The sequence below is a fragment of the Myodes glareolus genome, chromosome 6, assembly GCF_982192425.1.
Source record: "Myodes glareolus chromosome 6, mMyoGla1.1, whole genome shotgun sequence".
Taxonomy (NCBI): Eukaryota; Metazoa; Chordata; class Mammalia; order Rodentia; family Cricetidae; genus Myodes; species Myodes glareolus.
The window spans coordinates 50,123,302-50,136,992 of NC_142031.1; the positions used below are offsets into that span (position 1 = coordinate 50,123,302).

Consider the following 13,691-nt stretch of genomic DNA (forward strand, 5'->3'; position numbering starts at 1 on the left):
AAGTACACACTGTTACGTTCAGCTTTTTATGTGGATGCCAGGGATCAAACTCAGGTTGGTCCTCATGCTTGTACAGAAAGCACTGACCAACTGAGCCATCTTCCCAGACCCATCATTGCTCTTTATCTGTATATATGCTTATGTGTATATGCATGTGTGTGTGTGTGTGTGTGTGTGTGTGTGTGTGTGTGTGTGTGTGTGTGCAGGTACACTTACAAATAAAGAGGCCAAAAGTCAATGCTGGATGCCTTCATCAGTTACTACACCACATTAATTTCTATTGGAAGGGTTTATTGCTGAACCTAGTCTTTATTAATTGAGCTAGATTACATAGCCAGCACAAGGAGCATCCTGTCTTCTTTCCCTGCCCTGTCACCAGTACTGAGGTTACAGCTGCATTCTGCCACTTCTGGTTTCTTTGTTGACATGGACATTAGCATCCAAACTTTGGTCCTTGATTTGCATTAGGCAAGCTTTCGGCCCACTGAGTCATTTCCCCAGTCCTTTCTTATTCTGCTTTGTAACTTCTATGTATACAAATTCTGGCAATTCTGAAGCTTAGGGTGTTTTCTTTTCCTCTGCTATAACCAAAGGGCAGTCTTTAGTAAACTTTTGTTTTTCTGGAGGTAGGTTTTCTCTGTTATAGCCCCAGCTGTCCTGGTGTCTATAATTGGACTCTGTAGATGAGGCTAACCTTGAATTCAGAGTATCGCCTGCTTTTGTCTCCAGAAGGCTAAGAGTCAAGGCGTGTGCCACCACTGTTATTTGGTCTTTATAAACTTAAAGATTATGCCTCTCTAGTACAACCAGATGAAAGTATGTCATTAAGTCTTCCATTTCTTGTTGTATTATGGATGCGTGTTGTTGGGGATCATAGAAGACTGGAGTTTGGGAGACAGAGGGCAGAAAATATCTCACAATAAATACATAAGGCAATTCTGGTTTGTTCAGTATTAGTCCACCAGAGAAATACTCAAAGCAAATTGAGTGCTAATAATGTGCCCTGTAGCTGGTCAGAAAGGTTGTGACTTTCTCTTTATTCTGTCATAGTTATTCCCATCCCCAAATAAATAACAGATGTTAACCCTTTCATGGACATTTACATATGACTACAAAGGTTTCATTGACATGAAAGTATCATAAGTAAACACATGGTGATAGAGAATTTTCACAAACAGTAAAATTTGGTGTTCCAATCCACAAGAATTTTCTTATAGGTGATTAAATTTTCTCTGGGTAGAGTTTGCTTAGGAAAGCTTTCTTCATGGCATTCTTCAGCTCCTTGTTCCTGAGACTGAAGATGATGGGGCTGAGGAAGGGGGTGAGGACCGTGTAGGTGATACCCATCAGAGTGTCTCCTTCCAGAGACTTGGGGCCCTTGGGCTTGAGGTAGATGACAGAGGCAAAGCCATAGTGCACAATGACCACCGTGAGGTGGGATGCACAGGTGGAGAAGGCCTTTTGCCGACCCTCAGCTGATGGTATCTTCAAGATGGCTGCCACAATGAAGGCATAGGAGAGGAAGATGATGAGAAAGCATCCCAGGAGGGCTGTGATGCACACCATTCCTAAACCTCTGGCTACCACAAGTACATTCTTTCCACATGCCAACTTCAGTAGAGGGGGAACATGACAAGCAAAATGGTGGATCTCATTGGGTCCACAGAAAGTGAGATTGAAAATGACTGTCGTCACCAGTGTCCCCATTAATGAACCACCAACCCAGGACCAGGCAACCAAGCAGGCACAGCCACCAGGACTCATGAGCACATTGTAGCGCAGTGGGTGACAGATGGCCACATAGCGGTCATAGCCCATGACTGTGAGGAGGAAAGAGTGTGTGAAGCCGAATGTGAAGGAGAAGAACATCTGGCTGGCACAGGCCAGGAAGGTGATGGAGTGAAGCGTGGAGAGCAGGTCGACCAGCATGCGTGGGATGATGGCAAAGGTGTAGAAAATCTCAGAGATGGAGAGCGCACACAGGAAGAGGTACATGGGTGTGTGGAGGCTGTGTTCACTCCAGATAGTGGCCATGATGAGCAGGTTGCCCAGCAGTGTGAAGAGGTACATGAGGAGGAACAGCAGGAAGAACATCAGCTGAAGGTGAGGGAAGGTAGAGAAGCCAATGAGGATGAACTCTGACACTCCTGAGTGATTGACTTTCTGCATGGAGACCATGCCTGAGGTGAGGTAGGGAGAGGCGATCTACTTGATGGAGAAAAATGATCAGTTTCCACCCTACCTGGACACACCAAGGAGGTTGATCCTGTGAGAATATTGCAGATGTATTAATCTTGGTCCTACTGTTATAGCCTAAAAATTAATTCAGTCATTATATTAATAGAGGTGATATTATTTTCTCCTCCATTTTCAGTGTCTCTGTCATACTCACTGAGATTATGGTAATGTAGAAATGTTGGGCAAATTGTCAAAGTGAAGCTGCTAAAGAGGCAGATCCAAGATCAACCCCACAGCCGGACTGACCTCTTAGAGTGTTTATCCCAGGGGTTCCTTTGCTTTGCATACCCCTGTGAAATTGTTCCTTTGCTGGGGTTCCAACCATTGCTTTCCTGCCCTTACACTTTCCTGTGAGAAATCTTGGTTATTTCCCCAGTTTCAGGGGCCCCAGTATATGCCAACTCATGACTACAAGCCCTGGCAAGGTTCAAGTCCAACTTAATGTACATCAGTCTCCTGATTCCTCTTGGATTGCAAGCTCTGAGGTAGTCGGTTCAAATGTGTAACAACGTACAGTGGCAGAACCAGTTTCAATCCCAACTCTGCCTTCTGTAAACTTCAGTAAATTTATTCACACTGTTTTTCTCTGTATTTCTCTAAATATCACAAAAGTTGTTGTAAGAAATAGTAAGTTTTAAATCCATGGTGGCACACACCTTTAATTTCAGCAATCGGGCGGCAGAGGCAGGCGGATCTCTGTGAGTTTGAGGCAAGTCTAGTCTACATATTGAGTTCTAGGACAGGATCCAAAGCTACAAAAAGAAACCCTGGGTTGAAAATCCAAAACAAGTAAAAAGAAATAATAAGTGTTTCTTAAATTTTTATTAAAAGGTGCCAACCCAGAAGGTGCAATGTAGCATATTTAAATTCGCATGAGAGGGGAAAATGTTGTTTTGCCCAGTAAATAATCTGACTTTAATGAAGATTCCTTATTTCTATATGAATCACTTAACTATAACAAATTTGATAATAGACAATGCAAAGTTTGGAAGATCAGATAATTTTTCTGTTTCCTGTTTTTTTCCCCCATTGGTTTTGCCTGTTGTACAGACTTGATGTAAATGGAATCCTGAGATAAATATCCTTCTGTGTTTGACAACTTTTGTATAAGTGAATACATTTTTCTATTATTATTGTTGCTGTTGTTGCTATTTACTGTGTGTGTGCACTTTTGCTTGTGCACAGGTGTGTGTTTGTAAAATGCACTCAGGTGTCTAAGAAGGCCAGAAGAGAATGATAGATCCCCTAGAGTTTCTGAGCCCCTCATGTGGGGCTTGGAAACAAAGCAAGGGTGCACTGGAAGTATTGCAAACAGTTAACTTCTGAGCTGACTCCCCAGGCACTGGTGAATGCCCTCTTCGATCAGCTAAGGTCTTTGATTGTTTAAAGGTTTATCATGAAAAATCAAAGAAAAACTATCTATTTTAGTGAGTGGTGGCTGTGTTCATCAAATACCACCAACTTTCAGTTACCAGCTTCTATTCTAGATGTCATTTAATTATTTCCTGCATTTCAAGGTTAGCACCTTCCAATCAGTTCAAAGATGGTGATTCTAGCATCCCCATACAACCCTAACAGTCTCGGATCATGGAGGTGAATGGTTTTTGGAAATAACATCCTCTAAGATAAAAACTGAATGGATGCAACCAGGACACATGGACTCTTCACTCATACAGTTCCTCTGTGCACAGAGCAGGGTTTCTTCACACAAGACTATTGAAATTGGAACCTAATAATCCATTCTGTGATGGGCCCTCCTGTGCCTTTTTGTGGTGTTTAACAACATCCCCGGTCTCTACTGTGTAGACAGCAGGAGCTGCAGACCAAATGTGACAAAAAAAACATTTTCAGAAAGCATGAATGACTCCATAGAGACACGTTTGTCCTTGTTAAAAATTGCTGGCCTATAAAGAATACAGTTGCCTTATTGGTACCCTTTCTCTGCATTCTGCATGAGCTAGTTGCCCAAGCTCCCTTTGTCCATTTGGCAAATATATGTTTCCGTTTAAGACACAGATTCAACATCATGTCCTCCTTAGAGTTTTTGTGTACATTTTCTTCCCAAAACAGATCGAGTCACTCTTTCCTAAGTGACCATAATATACCCAGCTTACTACTTGGTCATGGATCCTTCGATCTGCATCATGCTGGGCTCACATCTGCTTGTAGATCTGGATTATGAGTTCTTCTATCAATGACTGTTGTAACTATAATGACTATTGTAACTATAATGTACTAAACACAATGATTACCATAGAACATCTGTCTTCTGTGTCTGTCTTGTGCTCTCTTGTGCACCTGTCACTAGGCTCAGAATCTTCCTGTGGTCCTTGAATCTTTTCCTGGCTGTGGGAAGGAGCTGCTGTGCTCCCAATTATCTATAGGAGAAGGGAGATTCCCACAAAGAACTCATCTCTCTCCCAGGGAAGGACAAATGTGGAGCAAAGGGGTCAGGATTTAAACTTAGGACCTGCTGCCTCACAGATCTTATCTTTTCTTGACCTCCTGTTATTCTACTCATCGCTTACTCATGACTGTTAAAAAGAAAATCAGAGGCTGCTCTCATTCAAAGATGTCTTTCCTCTGTGACTGACCATGCCCATTTCTATCCTTATATTATCCATGACCCAAGCAATCCACAGAAAGGGAGAACTCTGCAATTAGAGCTGATCAACCTCCCCCACCCCCCCCACCCCGGAAGAGGAGACTGAGATTGCATATGTCACCCATTGGCATGACAAAAACTTCAGTGTTATTCAAAATCAGGAGGAGAATAAAAGACTTGTGGCTTCCTGGGGATGGTGAGGACAAAAGAAGGTTGAGAAGAAACAGGAAAGAGGATTTCTAAAGGTAGTAAGAATGCTGCAGACTTTCCGAAGGAACACATGGCATTGTACAATTGTCCAAACCTAGGACTGTACAACACTAAGAATGATACCTAATATAAACATGGAGATCAGGAACACACACTCACACACACACTCACACACACACACACACACACACACAAACACACAAACAAACACACTGAAAGGTCAAGAGGCAGGCATAGAGGAAGGACAGGACACACTAAGACTCACAGGTACCCATGGTTGGTGCAACTTTGATATCTAGATACCTGCAGACTAAGCCTGTCATGGATAAATACTACCCATAAATTTCTTTAGTGTTTCTCAAATTCAGCATTAGGGACATTTAGGAAAGTATCATTTATTTTTAACTTGATAGTATATTTGATTGGCTAATCATGGATATATACATTTATGCAAAACAATTAATATTTTGATGAATACCTATATATTAATAGATGTATCATGATTAAGTTAAACTGTTGGCCAAATAAATTCACCTCAATGCTCAGCAGTTTCTGTGTTGTGCCAGACGCAATTGTAACATTGCCACATATGATAGATTTTTACTGACTACAGTTACCCATCCTAATGAATTTGCTGCCTGTGATCAGTAATTCTGCATTTACTCTCCTCAAAGAACAAGCTTCTGGCTACCACTCACACAAGGCACAAACAGGCAAATTCTCTGTCATTCCGATGATGTGGAATATAACAAGGTTCAACTCATAGAGATGTTGAGGAGATGCTATGCCTAGACCATGTCTTTATGGAGAGATCTGTGTCCTGAATTCTGGCACATTGATTTTCACAAATTGTCAAATATTTCCCAAAGAATGGACCGTGTTTGAGAACCAATGGCTTATCCAGCTTCTCTCTAAGATCCCATTTTGCCCCTCCTGTTTCCTCTTCACTGACATCTCTCAGCTCCATCGCCCTTCTTTGCATCTAATACTTATGCTTTCCTCATAAATTCCTTATTCCTTACATGCCTTGGAGTTGGTCTCTCAGTCCTCAGTGTATTCTGTCTTCCATATGCCTGCCTCCAGCCTGCTGCTGGACCCTGGATACACAGACCAACACATGCTAATATAGAAAGTAACCTGGGTAAGAGAGTCTGCTCTTAAATCTCTGAAAGTCAGTTTTCCCGCCTGTCCAAACGACCTACCTCATGAAGTAGGAGATCCCGAGAAGATACAATCTACTGAGCAGTCGTCACATGGTCTTGATGACCCCTGCCCCATACACTTGAATTTCTTGAAGAGTTGAATAAGCAAGTGACTTCTCTGAGTCCCTAGCTGAAGCTGGCTTCCCAGCTTTTTGTGGTGAAGTGGATGTAAAGGAAAGACCACTAACCTGAGAATCACAACTCTGCACCTGATCCCTCTAATAAAAAATTCAGATTGAAAATGTCTGTGCATGTGGACATTGTACTGGTATGACTAGGGCCAGCTTGGCCAGGGGCTTGGAGGAGCCTGGTCACCATTATTTATCCATCCTTTGCTATCTTCCCACTGTCTGTTCTGGCTGGCTGTGGTCCAGCTGCCTCTGCTTCTGCTACAGGGAGCCCAAGGCCCCTAGAGCACCGCTGGGGATGAAGCCACCTCAGGGAATCTGTGTCCCCACTTCCCCCTCCCTGCTTTCCAGGGGTGAGTCAATTACCTGAGCTTCTCTGTGGCTTGAGAAGAGACTTAATTCTCAACAATCTGGAGATGTGGTGTGCTAGCTGTTAGAGTTAATAGGAGAACAATCATGCAGCTGCCCGCAGGGATGAGAGGCTGCCAGTACACTTCCTCCACTTTCCTCCTTCCTCATCTTGAATCTCTTGTACAGGCAAGAGGGATTTTCAAAGTTTCATCATTTTAATTCAAAGAACACACTTGTTTCTTTTTCTTGAGCAATTAAAAGGCCACAAAATAAGGTTGAGGGCTACAAAAAATTCAGTCACGAAAACATTTTATGGGAATCCTTTAAAATACCTTTTTAAACATTATTGGATGTATTTACCTTTTATTTAGTGGGAGGGGGCATGGATAATACACTTGTGGAGTTCACCTTGCTGGCCACATTCACAGCTTTACATATACGTGACATGTGAACCAATGCAAACCGTAAAAATGACATTACTCTGCATAACATAATTTCATTTTTGAGATGTTATATGCTTTATATAATAGATCTCAGTATATAAGTCAAGAGGAGTTTACATCTTCCTAATGTTCAACTAACATTCCTACCTAGATCAAATTATTTTCATTATGCCAACGAGATCACTCTAATGTTAAGAGTGGACATTGACCTTTGAAAGGACCTGAATTCAGTTCCCAGTTCTCATGTCAAGCAGCTTACAAATGCTTGTAACTCCAGTTAAGGGTACCAGATGCCCTCTTTCTGGTTCTAGTGAGGACACATGAACACATTAGGACACATGCATATAAATAGAAATACAAAGAACACCATGATTTTCAAAATTCCCAAAGGAAACTTTGTTTCCACAAGCAGCCACAGTTCAGTCTATCCCTGCAGCCAGTGGAAATCTTTGGATTCGTCTCTTTGGACCATTTCACATGAATGGAAATGGAAGAGTTGTGGCTTTTTTCTTTCATTCTGCAGATAACACATCTTTTCTAAGAATATTTTGAAGTTAAATTTGTAATGACCTAGGATTTTCAATCTTTTAGTGCTGACATTCTTGACACATCATGCTTTTTGATGATGACAAGATTGTGAATAGCAGGAAATTGAGCCACATTTCTCCTATCAAACATCATCACAGAAGCTTCCACTTACAGTATTTGGCAATTAATTCATAGACCTACAAGTGGGAAATGAGCAGAGAGTAGGATTTTGTAGTACTCAGTCGTGAATTGGTTGTCCTCATCAAATCCCTCCTTTCAAGGATCCAGGATCTTTGTGGATGAGGAGGAGAAGACTGTAAGAGACAAAGGTGATGGATGAATCCAGGGAACAGTGTCTTACAGACATAGCAGGACTGATGCACATATGAACTCAGAAACCACGGCATCACACACAGGGCCTGCAAGGATTCAGTCAAGATGGAGTTGCAGCCCCAGGAGGGAGATTGACACAGGGTCCCAATCCTATCTAAAAAAAGCTGTAGCCAATTGATACCTGTTGACAAAGGGACAATCAGTGTTATACATACACAAATAGTATATTAACCACACTCCATAGTAAACACCATGCCCAGAAATAATGGCCAACATAAAGCAGATTACATGTGTATTTTTGTTTTGTTCTTATATATCTTGTTTCATTGTTTTTTTTTACTTACTTTTTCTTTTAGCAATAGAAAGAAAAAAAGAACATGAAATTGGATGGGGAGGGAGATTTGGGGGATCAGGGAGGACTTGCAGGGAAGGAAAAACATGGCCAAAATATGTTGCATAAAAGAATTTTCATTCAGCCAAGTGGTGGTAGAACATGCCTTCAACCCCAGGACTTGGGAGGCAGAGACAGGCAGATCTCTGTGAGTTTGAAGCCAAGCTGAACTACAAAGAGTAATTACATGACAACCAGGGCTATTACACAGAAGAACGCTGTCTCAAAATCAAAAGATAAAAAAGAGAGTGTTGGGGGAGGGAAGGAAGGAGAGAGAAGAAGAGAGACAGACATACAGAGAGAGATAGAAAGAATGAGGAAGAGAGAGAGTGTTGCAAAAAGAAGTGGTGGGCTGCATTCCCACCGGGATCCTGGCTCCCAGCTACTTTACAGCTGAAATAATTACACAGAAATTGTATTCTTTTAAACACTGCCTGTCCCATTAGCTCTAGTCTCTTACTGGCTAACTCTCACATCTTGATTAACCCATTTCTATTAATGTATGTAGCACTACGAGGTGGTGGCTTACCGGGAAGATTCTAACCTATGTACATCTTGGACTGGAGCTTTATCATCTGCCTGCCTCTGCTTTCTTTCTCTCACAATTCTGTTTTGTCTCCTCTAACAACATATTTTCTGACCTATCAGGCCAAGCAGTTTCTTTATTAATTAACCAATGAAAGTGACACATAGAAAGATGACCCACCTACATCGAGAGAGAGAGAGAGAGATTGGGGAAACTATCACAGGTAAACAGAGGCTTGAGATAAGATAGACTCACTAGAAAATGCATCCAGCAACCTACTTCCTTCAATTAGATTCTAGCTCTTGAAATTTATACCACCTCCCAAACACATCATCAAACAATCAACCCATTAATATATTAACCTATTGAGTCTTTCTGATCAAGTAGCCCTTCAATGTTTGGATTTACTATCCAGGGACCACGTAACAGATGAGCCTTTGGGGGCAAATTCACATCCAAGAAAAAACACTCCCCTACGAAGGCTCAGAATTTGCATCATCTTAGACTCAACCACTCCTCCAGGTCATTGAGTTGCTTCACACTAACAGTAAGTCAGTCAACTGATGATGCTGCATACAATCCTTGGAATATGAAGCCAGGAGAAGCCATGTTTTCCTTCTGTGTTTATTTAAAATGTACATAAGAAGGGAAATCTAAAATGTTCTACATGAGTTTAGAAACTGGAGATATGATGTAGATGGGCCTTCTGTCTATGTGTTATTTTCATTGGTTAATAAAGAGACTGCCTTGGCCCTCTGATAGGACAGAAAATTAGGTAGGCGGAGTAAACAGAACAGAATGCTGGGAAGAGGGCAATGGGGCAGATGCCATGGAGCCAGCCACCAGGTCAGACATGCTGAATCTTTCCCAGTAAGCCTCCACCTCGTGGTGCTACACAGATTATTAGAAATAGGTTAATCAAGATGTGAGAGTTAGCCAGTAACTAACTCTCTAGAGATAATGGGCCAGGCAGTGTTTAAATTAATACAATTTGTGTGTTGTTATTTCTGGGGCTAAGCTAGCCGTGCGGGAGCCAGGCGGGATGAAAAGCAGGCCTGCCCGCAGCTCTTTGCTACAGAATATAGTTTCCATGTAATTATTTCGGGTGTAAAGCTAGCCAGGTGGGCGGCAAGAAGTGACCTGCTGTTCCTTCTACAGAGATAGAATCAGAAGAGGGGTATACTGTGATCTCTCCCCAAACAAACAAAATCAAAAGTCAGGTTGGCAAACAACTATGCCCTTGAGAATGTAAAGATTCCAGTCACTCACTGTGATGAAATTCAAACACCCAGTTAAACTGGGGAGAGGTACTCCCAAAGACAGGATACAGATGAAAATCCCTGTGTTACTGCTCTGTAAGTTGCAGGCTACTGTGTTATCTAACGTCCTCCTAGGCTTCAATACACACAGGCTATTATCACTACTGTTGGTTGTCCACTAGATAGAGACAGTAAGTGCTTGTTGCTGAAGACCGCACCTTCTGTGCTCACAGGACAGGGAAGAATTGAGCTAAAACTAAATTGGAAGTCTCTTTCCTGAGGATTTTCATAGACACTGTGAAAATACATTAATGCAAGCTTTTAGGGGATGACTATCACCAAGAGTGCAGATTTGTTATGGATCCAGAGTATTATGGAATCAATATGCCAGACAAGATGTTCTCACAGGGCAATAGTGGCATGGTTGTTATGGGTACAACTAGCACTTTAATTAAAATTAAGGTATATCTACAGGAGATAGTCACTGGGTACTGTAAACTAAGCCAAACCTTATGGCTGGGGAAGAATAGTCAAGTAAGGAAACTACTTATATTTTGATAAATGGATACAGTGTACCTTGGAAATCAACTTCTAAACATTTGTGATTATGCCCAGATGTTACCATAATATTCAGCCTTTGTACTAGAGGGCTACCATTTTTTTTAAAGTGAACAACAGAAATTGCAAACATGCATTCCTCCATAACTTGCTGAGAATAAATGCACTCTACAGGGGCAGAGAGTCCTAGCACTCTGGGATACACAGTCAAACACACACCATCACCACCACTATCATCATCAATGATGCAGAAAATACCCTAGGAAATAGGACAGAAGGAATGTCAAGGACTGAGGAAGAGGAGGATGTAAGGTATAGCTGTTTCCTCTGACCTTAACATGACCATGGGCAATTACAGAGCATAGAGCACTAAGTGGGCCCCACACACTCACAGCATTGGCCATCATGTACTAGAGATTGCTTTGGTGGTTACGGACATGGAAATGCAGTGAGCCAAATCTTGCAGCGTTCTCATGTGTATGCGGGTGGTGAGCCAGCTGTTATCATTCCGCTGTAGGAGTTGTGAGTCATGAAACCTTCACCATAGAGTCGAGCCAATCCCTTCTCTTCTGCTATCTAGAACATCAGTGATAGGCTGACTACAGGTCCAACACCAAAGATGCAGCTTTTGTGAGGTCATTACTCATGCCAGGGGTGGGGTGCCTTTTGGTGATGTGGCTAGTTTTCAGTCATCCAGGCTCCTGTAAGAACTCCCTCATTCATGCTTCTTTACATACAATTCAAAATTCATAGGTTCATACAGGTAGACAGGGTTGGAATAATTTCTCTCTTTTTCTTCTGCTCTATTTAGAATGAATAGACAGTTCTTAATGCCTTCACAAGAAAAAGGCAGATGTCCCTTCTAAATGTCACATTACATAGCTGTTTGGATAGGATATAAAATGTTACCCCATTGGCTTGTTTAATTGGAAATATGTCTCTAGGGTGGTAGTGCTGTGTTGTGAGATTGTAGAAAAGTTAGAAGGTGGTCTTAGCTTGAGGAAGGAGTATAGGAGGACATTTTTCAAGGTTATAGCCATGAGTCCACTATAGTATGTCTCATTTCACTGCTGTCAGGATGTGGTGAGTTCAGCCACACCAACATGAGCTCTATTATACTTCTGTCACCATCATGGATTGCATCCTTCTATCAGGGAACCAAAATAAACCTTTCCTATCCTAAGTCACTTCTCTCAGACATTTTGTCACAACAATAAGTAACTAATAAAACAAGCACTTTCCCTCTGATTTCAAAGCACATAGTGAATTTACAAAGTGAAAGATAGAGTGATTTTAGAGATTTCACCGTGCTCTTCATGAGCCACGTCTAGATTTTGTGACAGTGATGGGGTGGAAAGACTTGAAAACCACAGTGCCTTCAAAGTCATTTCTTAATTGAATGATTTCTTCCTATCCACAGTAATCTAGGTATCACCACTTGGACACAAACATAGCAAGATTGACTGTCTTACACAAATTCTTAGTAGTATTTTTATTATTGGAAAAATATACACACAAAAAAGTATAATATTCAGCGCCCTCTTGCTAACTCTGCACAGAAACCCCCACATATCATCTCCCAGCATCATGTATTTTTATTTTTAACATATCAAGTCCAATTATTGCTTGTCATGCGCAAAATGGGTTTAGGGTCATCTTCTGGGCCATGAGCAACCTGCAAATGACCATACCCATGAAGAAAAGTGGTTACTTTCCCCCAGGAGCATCAACTGCGAATGGTGCCTCAGCTAGGGATGGGGTCTCAGTTAGTTCATCTCCTGTCCATGCAGGAATTCCTGCCTGGCTTGACTGCAGTCAGTAACCACAGCTGCTGTGAGTTTATGTGCATAACAACCATGATATTGCAGAAGACGGCATTTCACAGCACTCTTCTTTGAGGGTTTACATTTTTTCTGCACCCTCTTCTCTAATGTTCACTGAGGCTTTGGTGGAGGAGAAGGCTAGCCAGACTGTTAGGTAAGGCAAATTCAGGGCATTCATCAGCACATAAGTGCTGGGCTCATATACCAAAGGGACTGCCCCCTCATTCTGTCTCAGTGAAAGATTAAGTTCCTCATATCCTTATATGATAGGATAAAACTTTCAGACCAGAAACTCAAGATTGCATGAATACTCCTGGTTGGAGTATGAGTTCTGGAATCTATTTCTACAGAGCCAAATTCAAAACAATTCATTGACACACACAGGAATGCAAATCCCATTGTGATGCACTAACAGATTCAAAACCTATCCAATGGCAATGACTATGTAGAATGCACAAATCTAGAACTCCCATGACCTTGACATTCTGTCGATAGTTATTTCAGTAAGACTTGAGATGCTAAGGTGACAGATCTTTCTCCTGTTTTGAGAAAGTTATGCCTATTTGTGAACTTCTATCAGTTATAAAATCATGATTATTTGAAAATAGTTAATATACATTATCTTCTGAAGATCGTCAGTCTGGCTTAACAAAAGTGTCATCAGAATAACTGACACACAGGTGAAAAGGAACCAGACACCTAGGACAGCACCCACAAGTTACAAGACGGGAGACACCTTCTCACTTTCAGCTTGATTGGATGTCTCATACAGCCTGTATGTTCTGATTGGCTGAAGACTTTGGGTCCACACTCTCCAAAGGGTAGGACACCTAACCTAGCAGGGATGAGAAAACTTTGGGAACCATCACAGCTGTTACTACTGTCAGAATGGTCCACACTCAAACTGATGCCTGCCCCTGTTTCTTAGCTCCGGAGTCCAACAGTTCACAAAGATCTCCTGAATAGCCAGTGACCTCTGTCCAATGGCACCTAAAAATGGAGTGATTCTGATTGGTTTCAAAGGTTTTTATTGAGTCCCCAGAAAGTGTAGTTCTCTGGGACCAGAGCCTCAGTAGCCTGGAAACAGAAAAAACAG

At 41.8% G+C, this 13,691-nt stretch overlaps 1 protein-coding gene across 1 annotated transcript; it reads right to left on the reverse strand.

Annotated features, from left to right (window-relative positions):
• Positions 1-1,221: 1,221 nt before the first annotated feature.
• On the reverse strand, positions 1,222-2,178 carry LOC125403974 (olfactory receptor 10H1). The gene has a single exon (XM_048439605.3). The coding sequence runs from the start codon at positions 2,176-2,178 to the stop codon at positions 1,222-1,224; it is 957 nt and encodes a 318-aa protein (XP_048295562.3).
• Positions 2,179-13,691: the final 11,513 nt, after the last annotated feature.

Bases quoted from the DNA above. Each gene is read 5' to 3' on its own strand.
- LOC125403974 (XM_048439605.3), bottom strand. From the start codon at position 2,178: ATGGTCTCCATGCAGAAAGTCAATCACTCAGGAGTGTCAGAGTTCATC.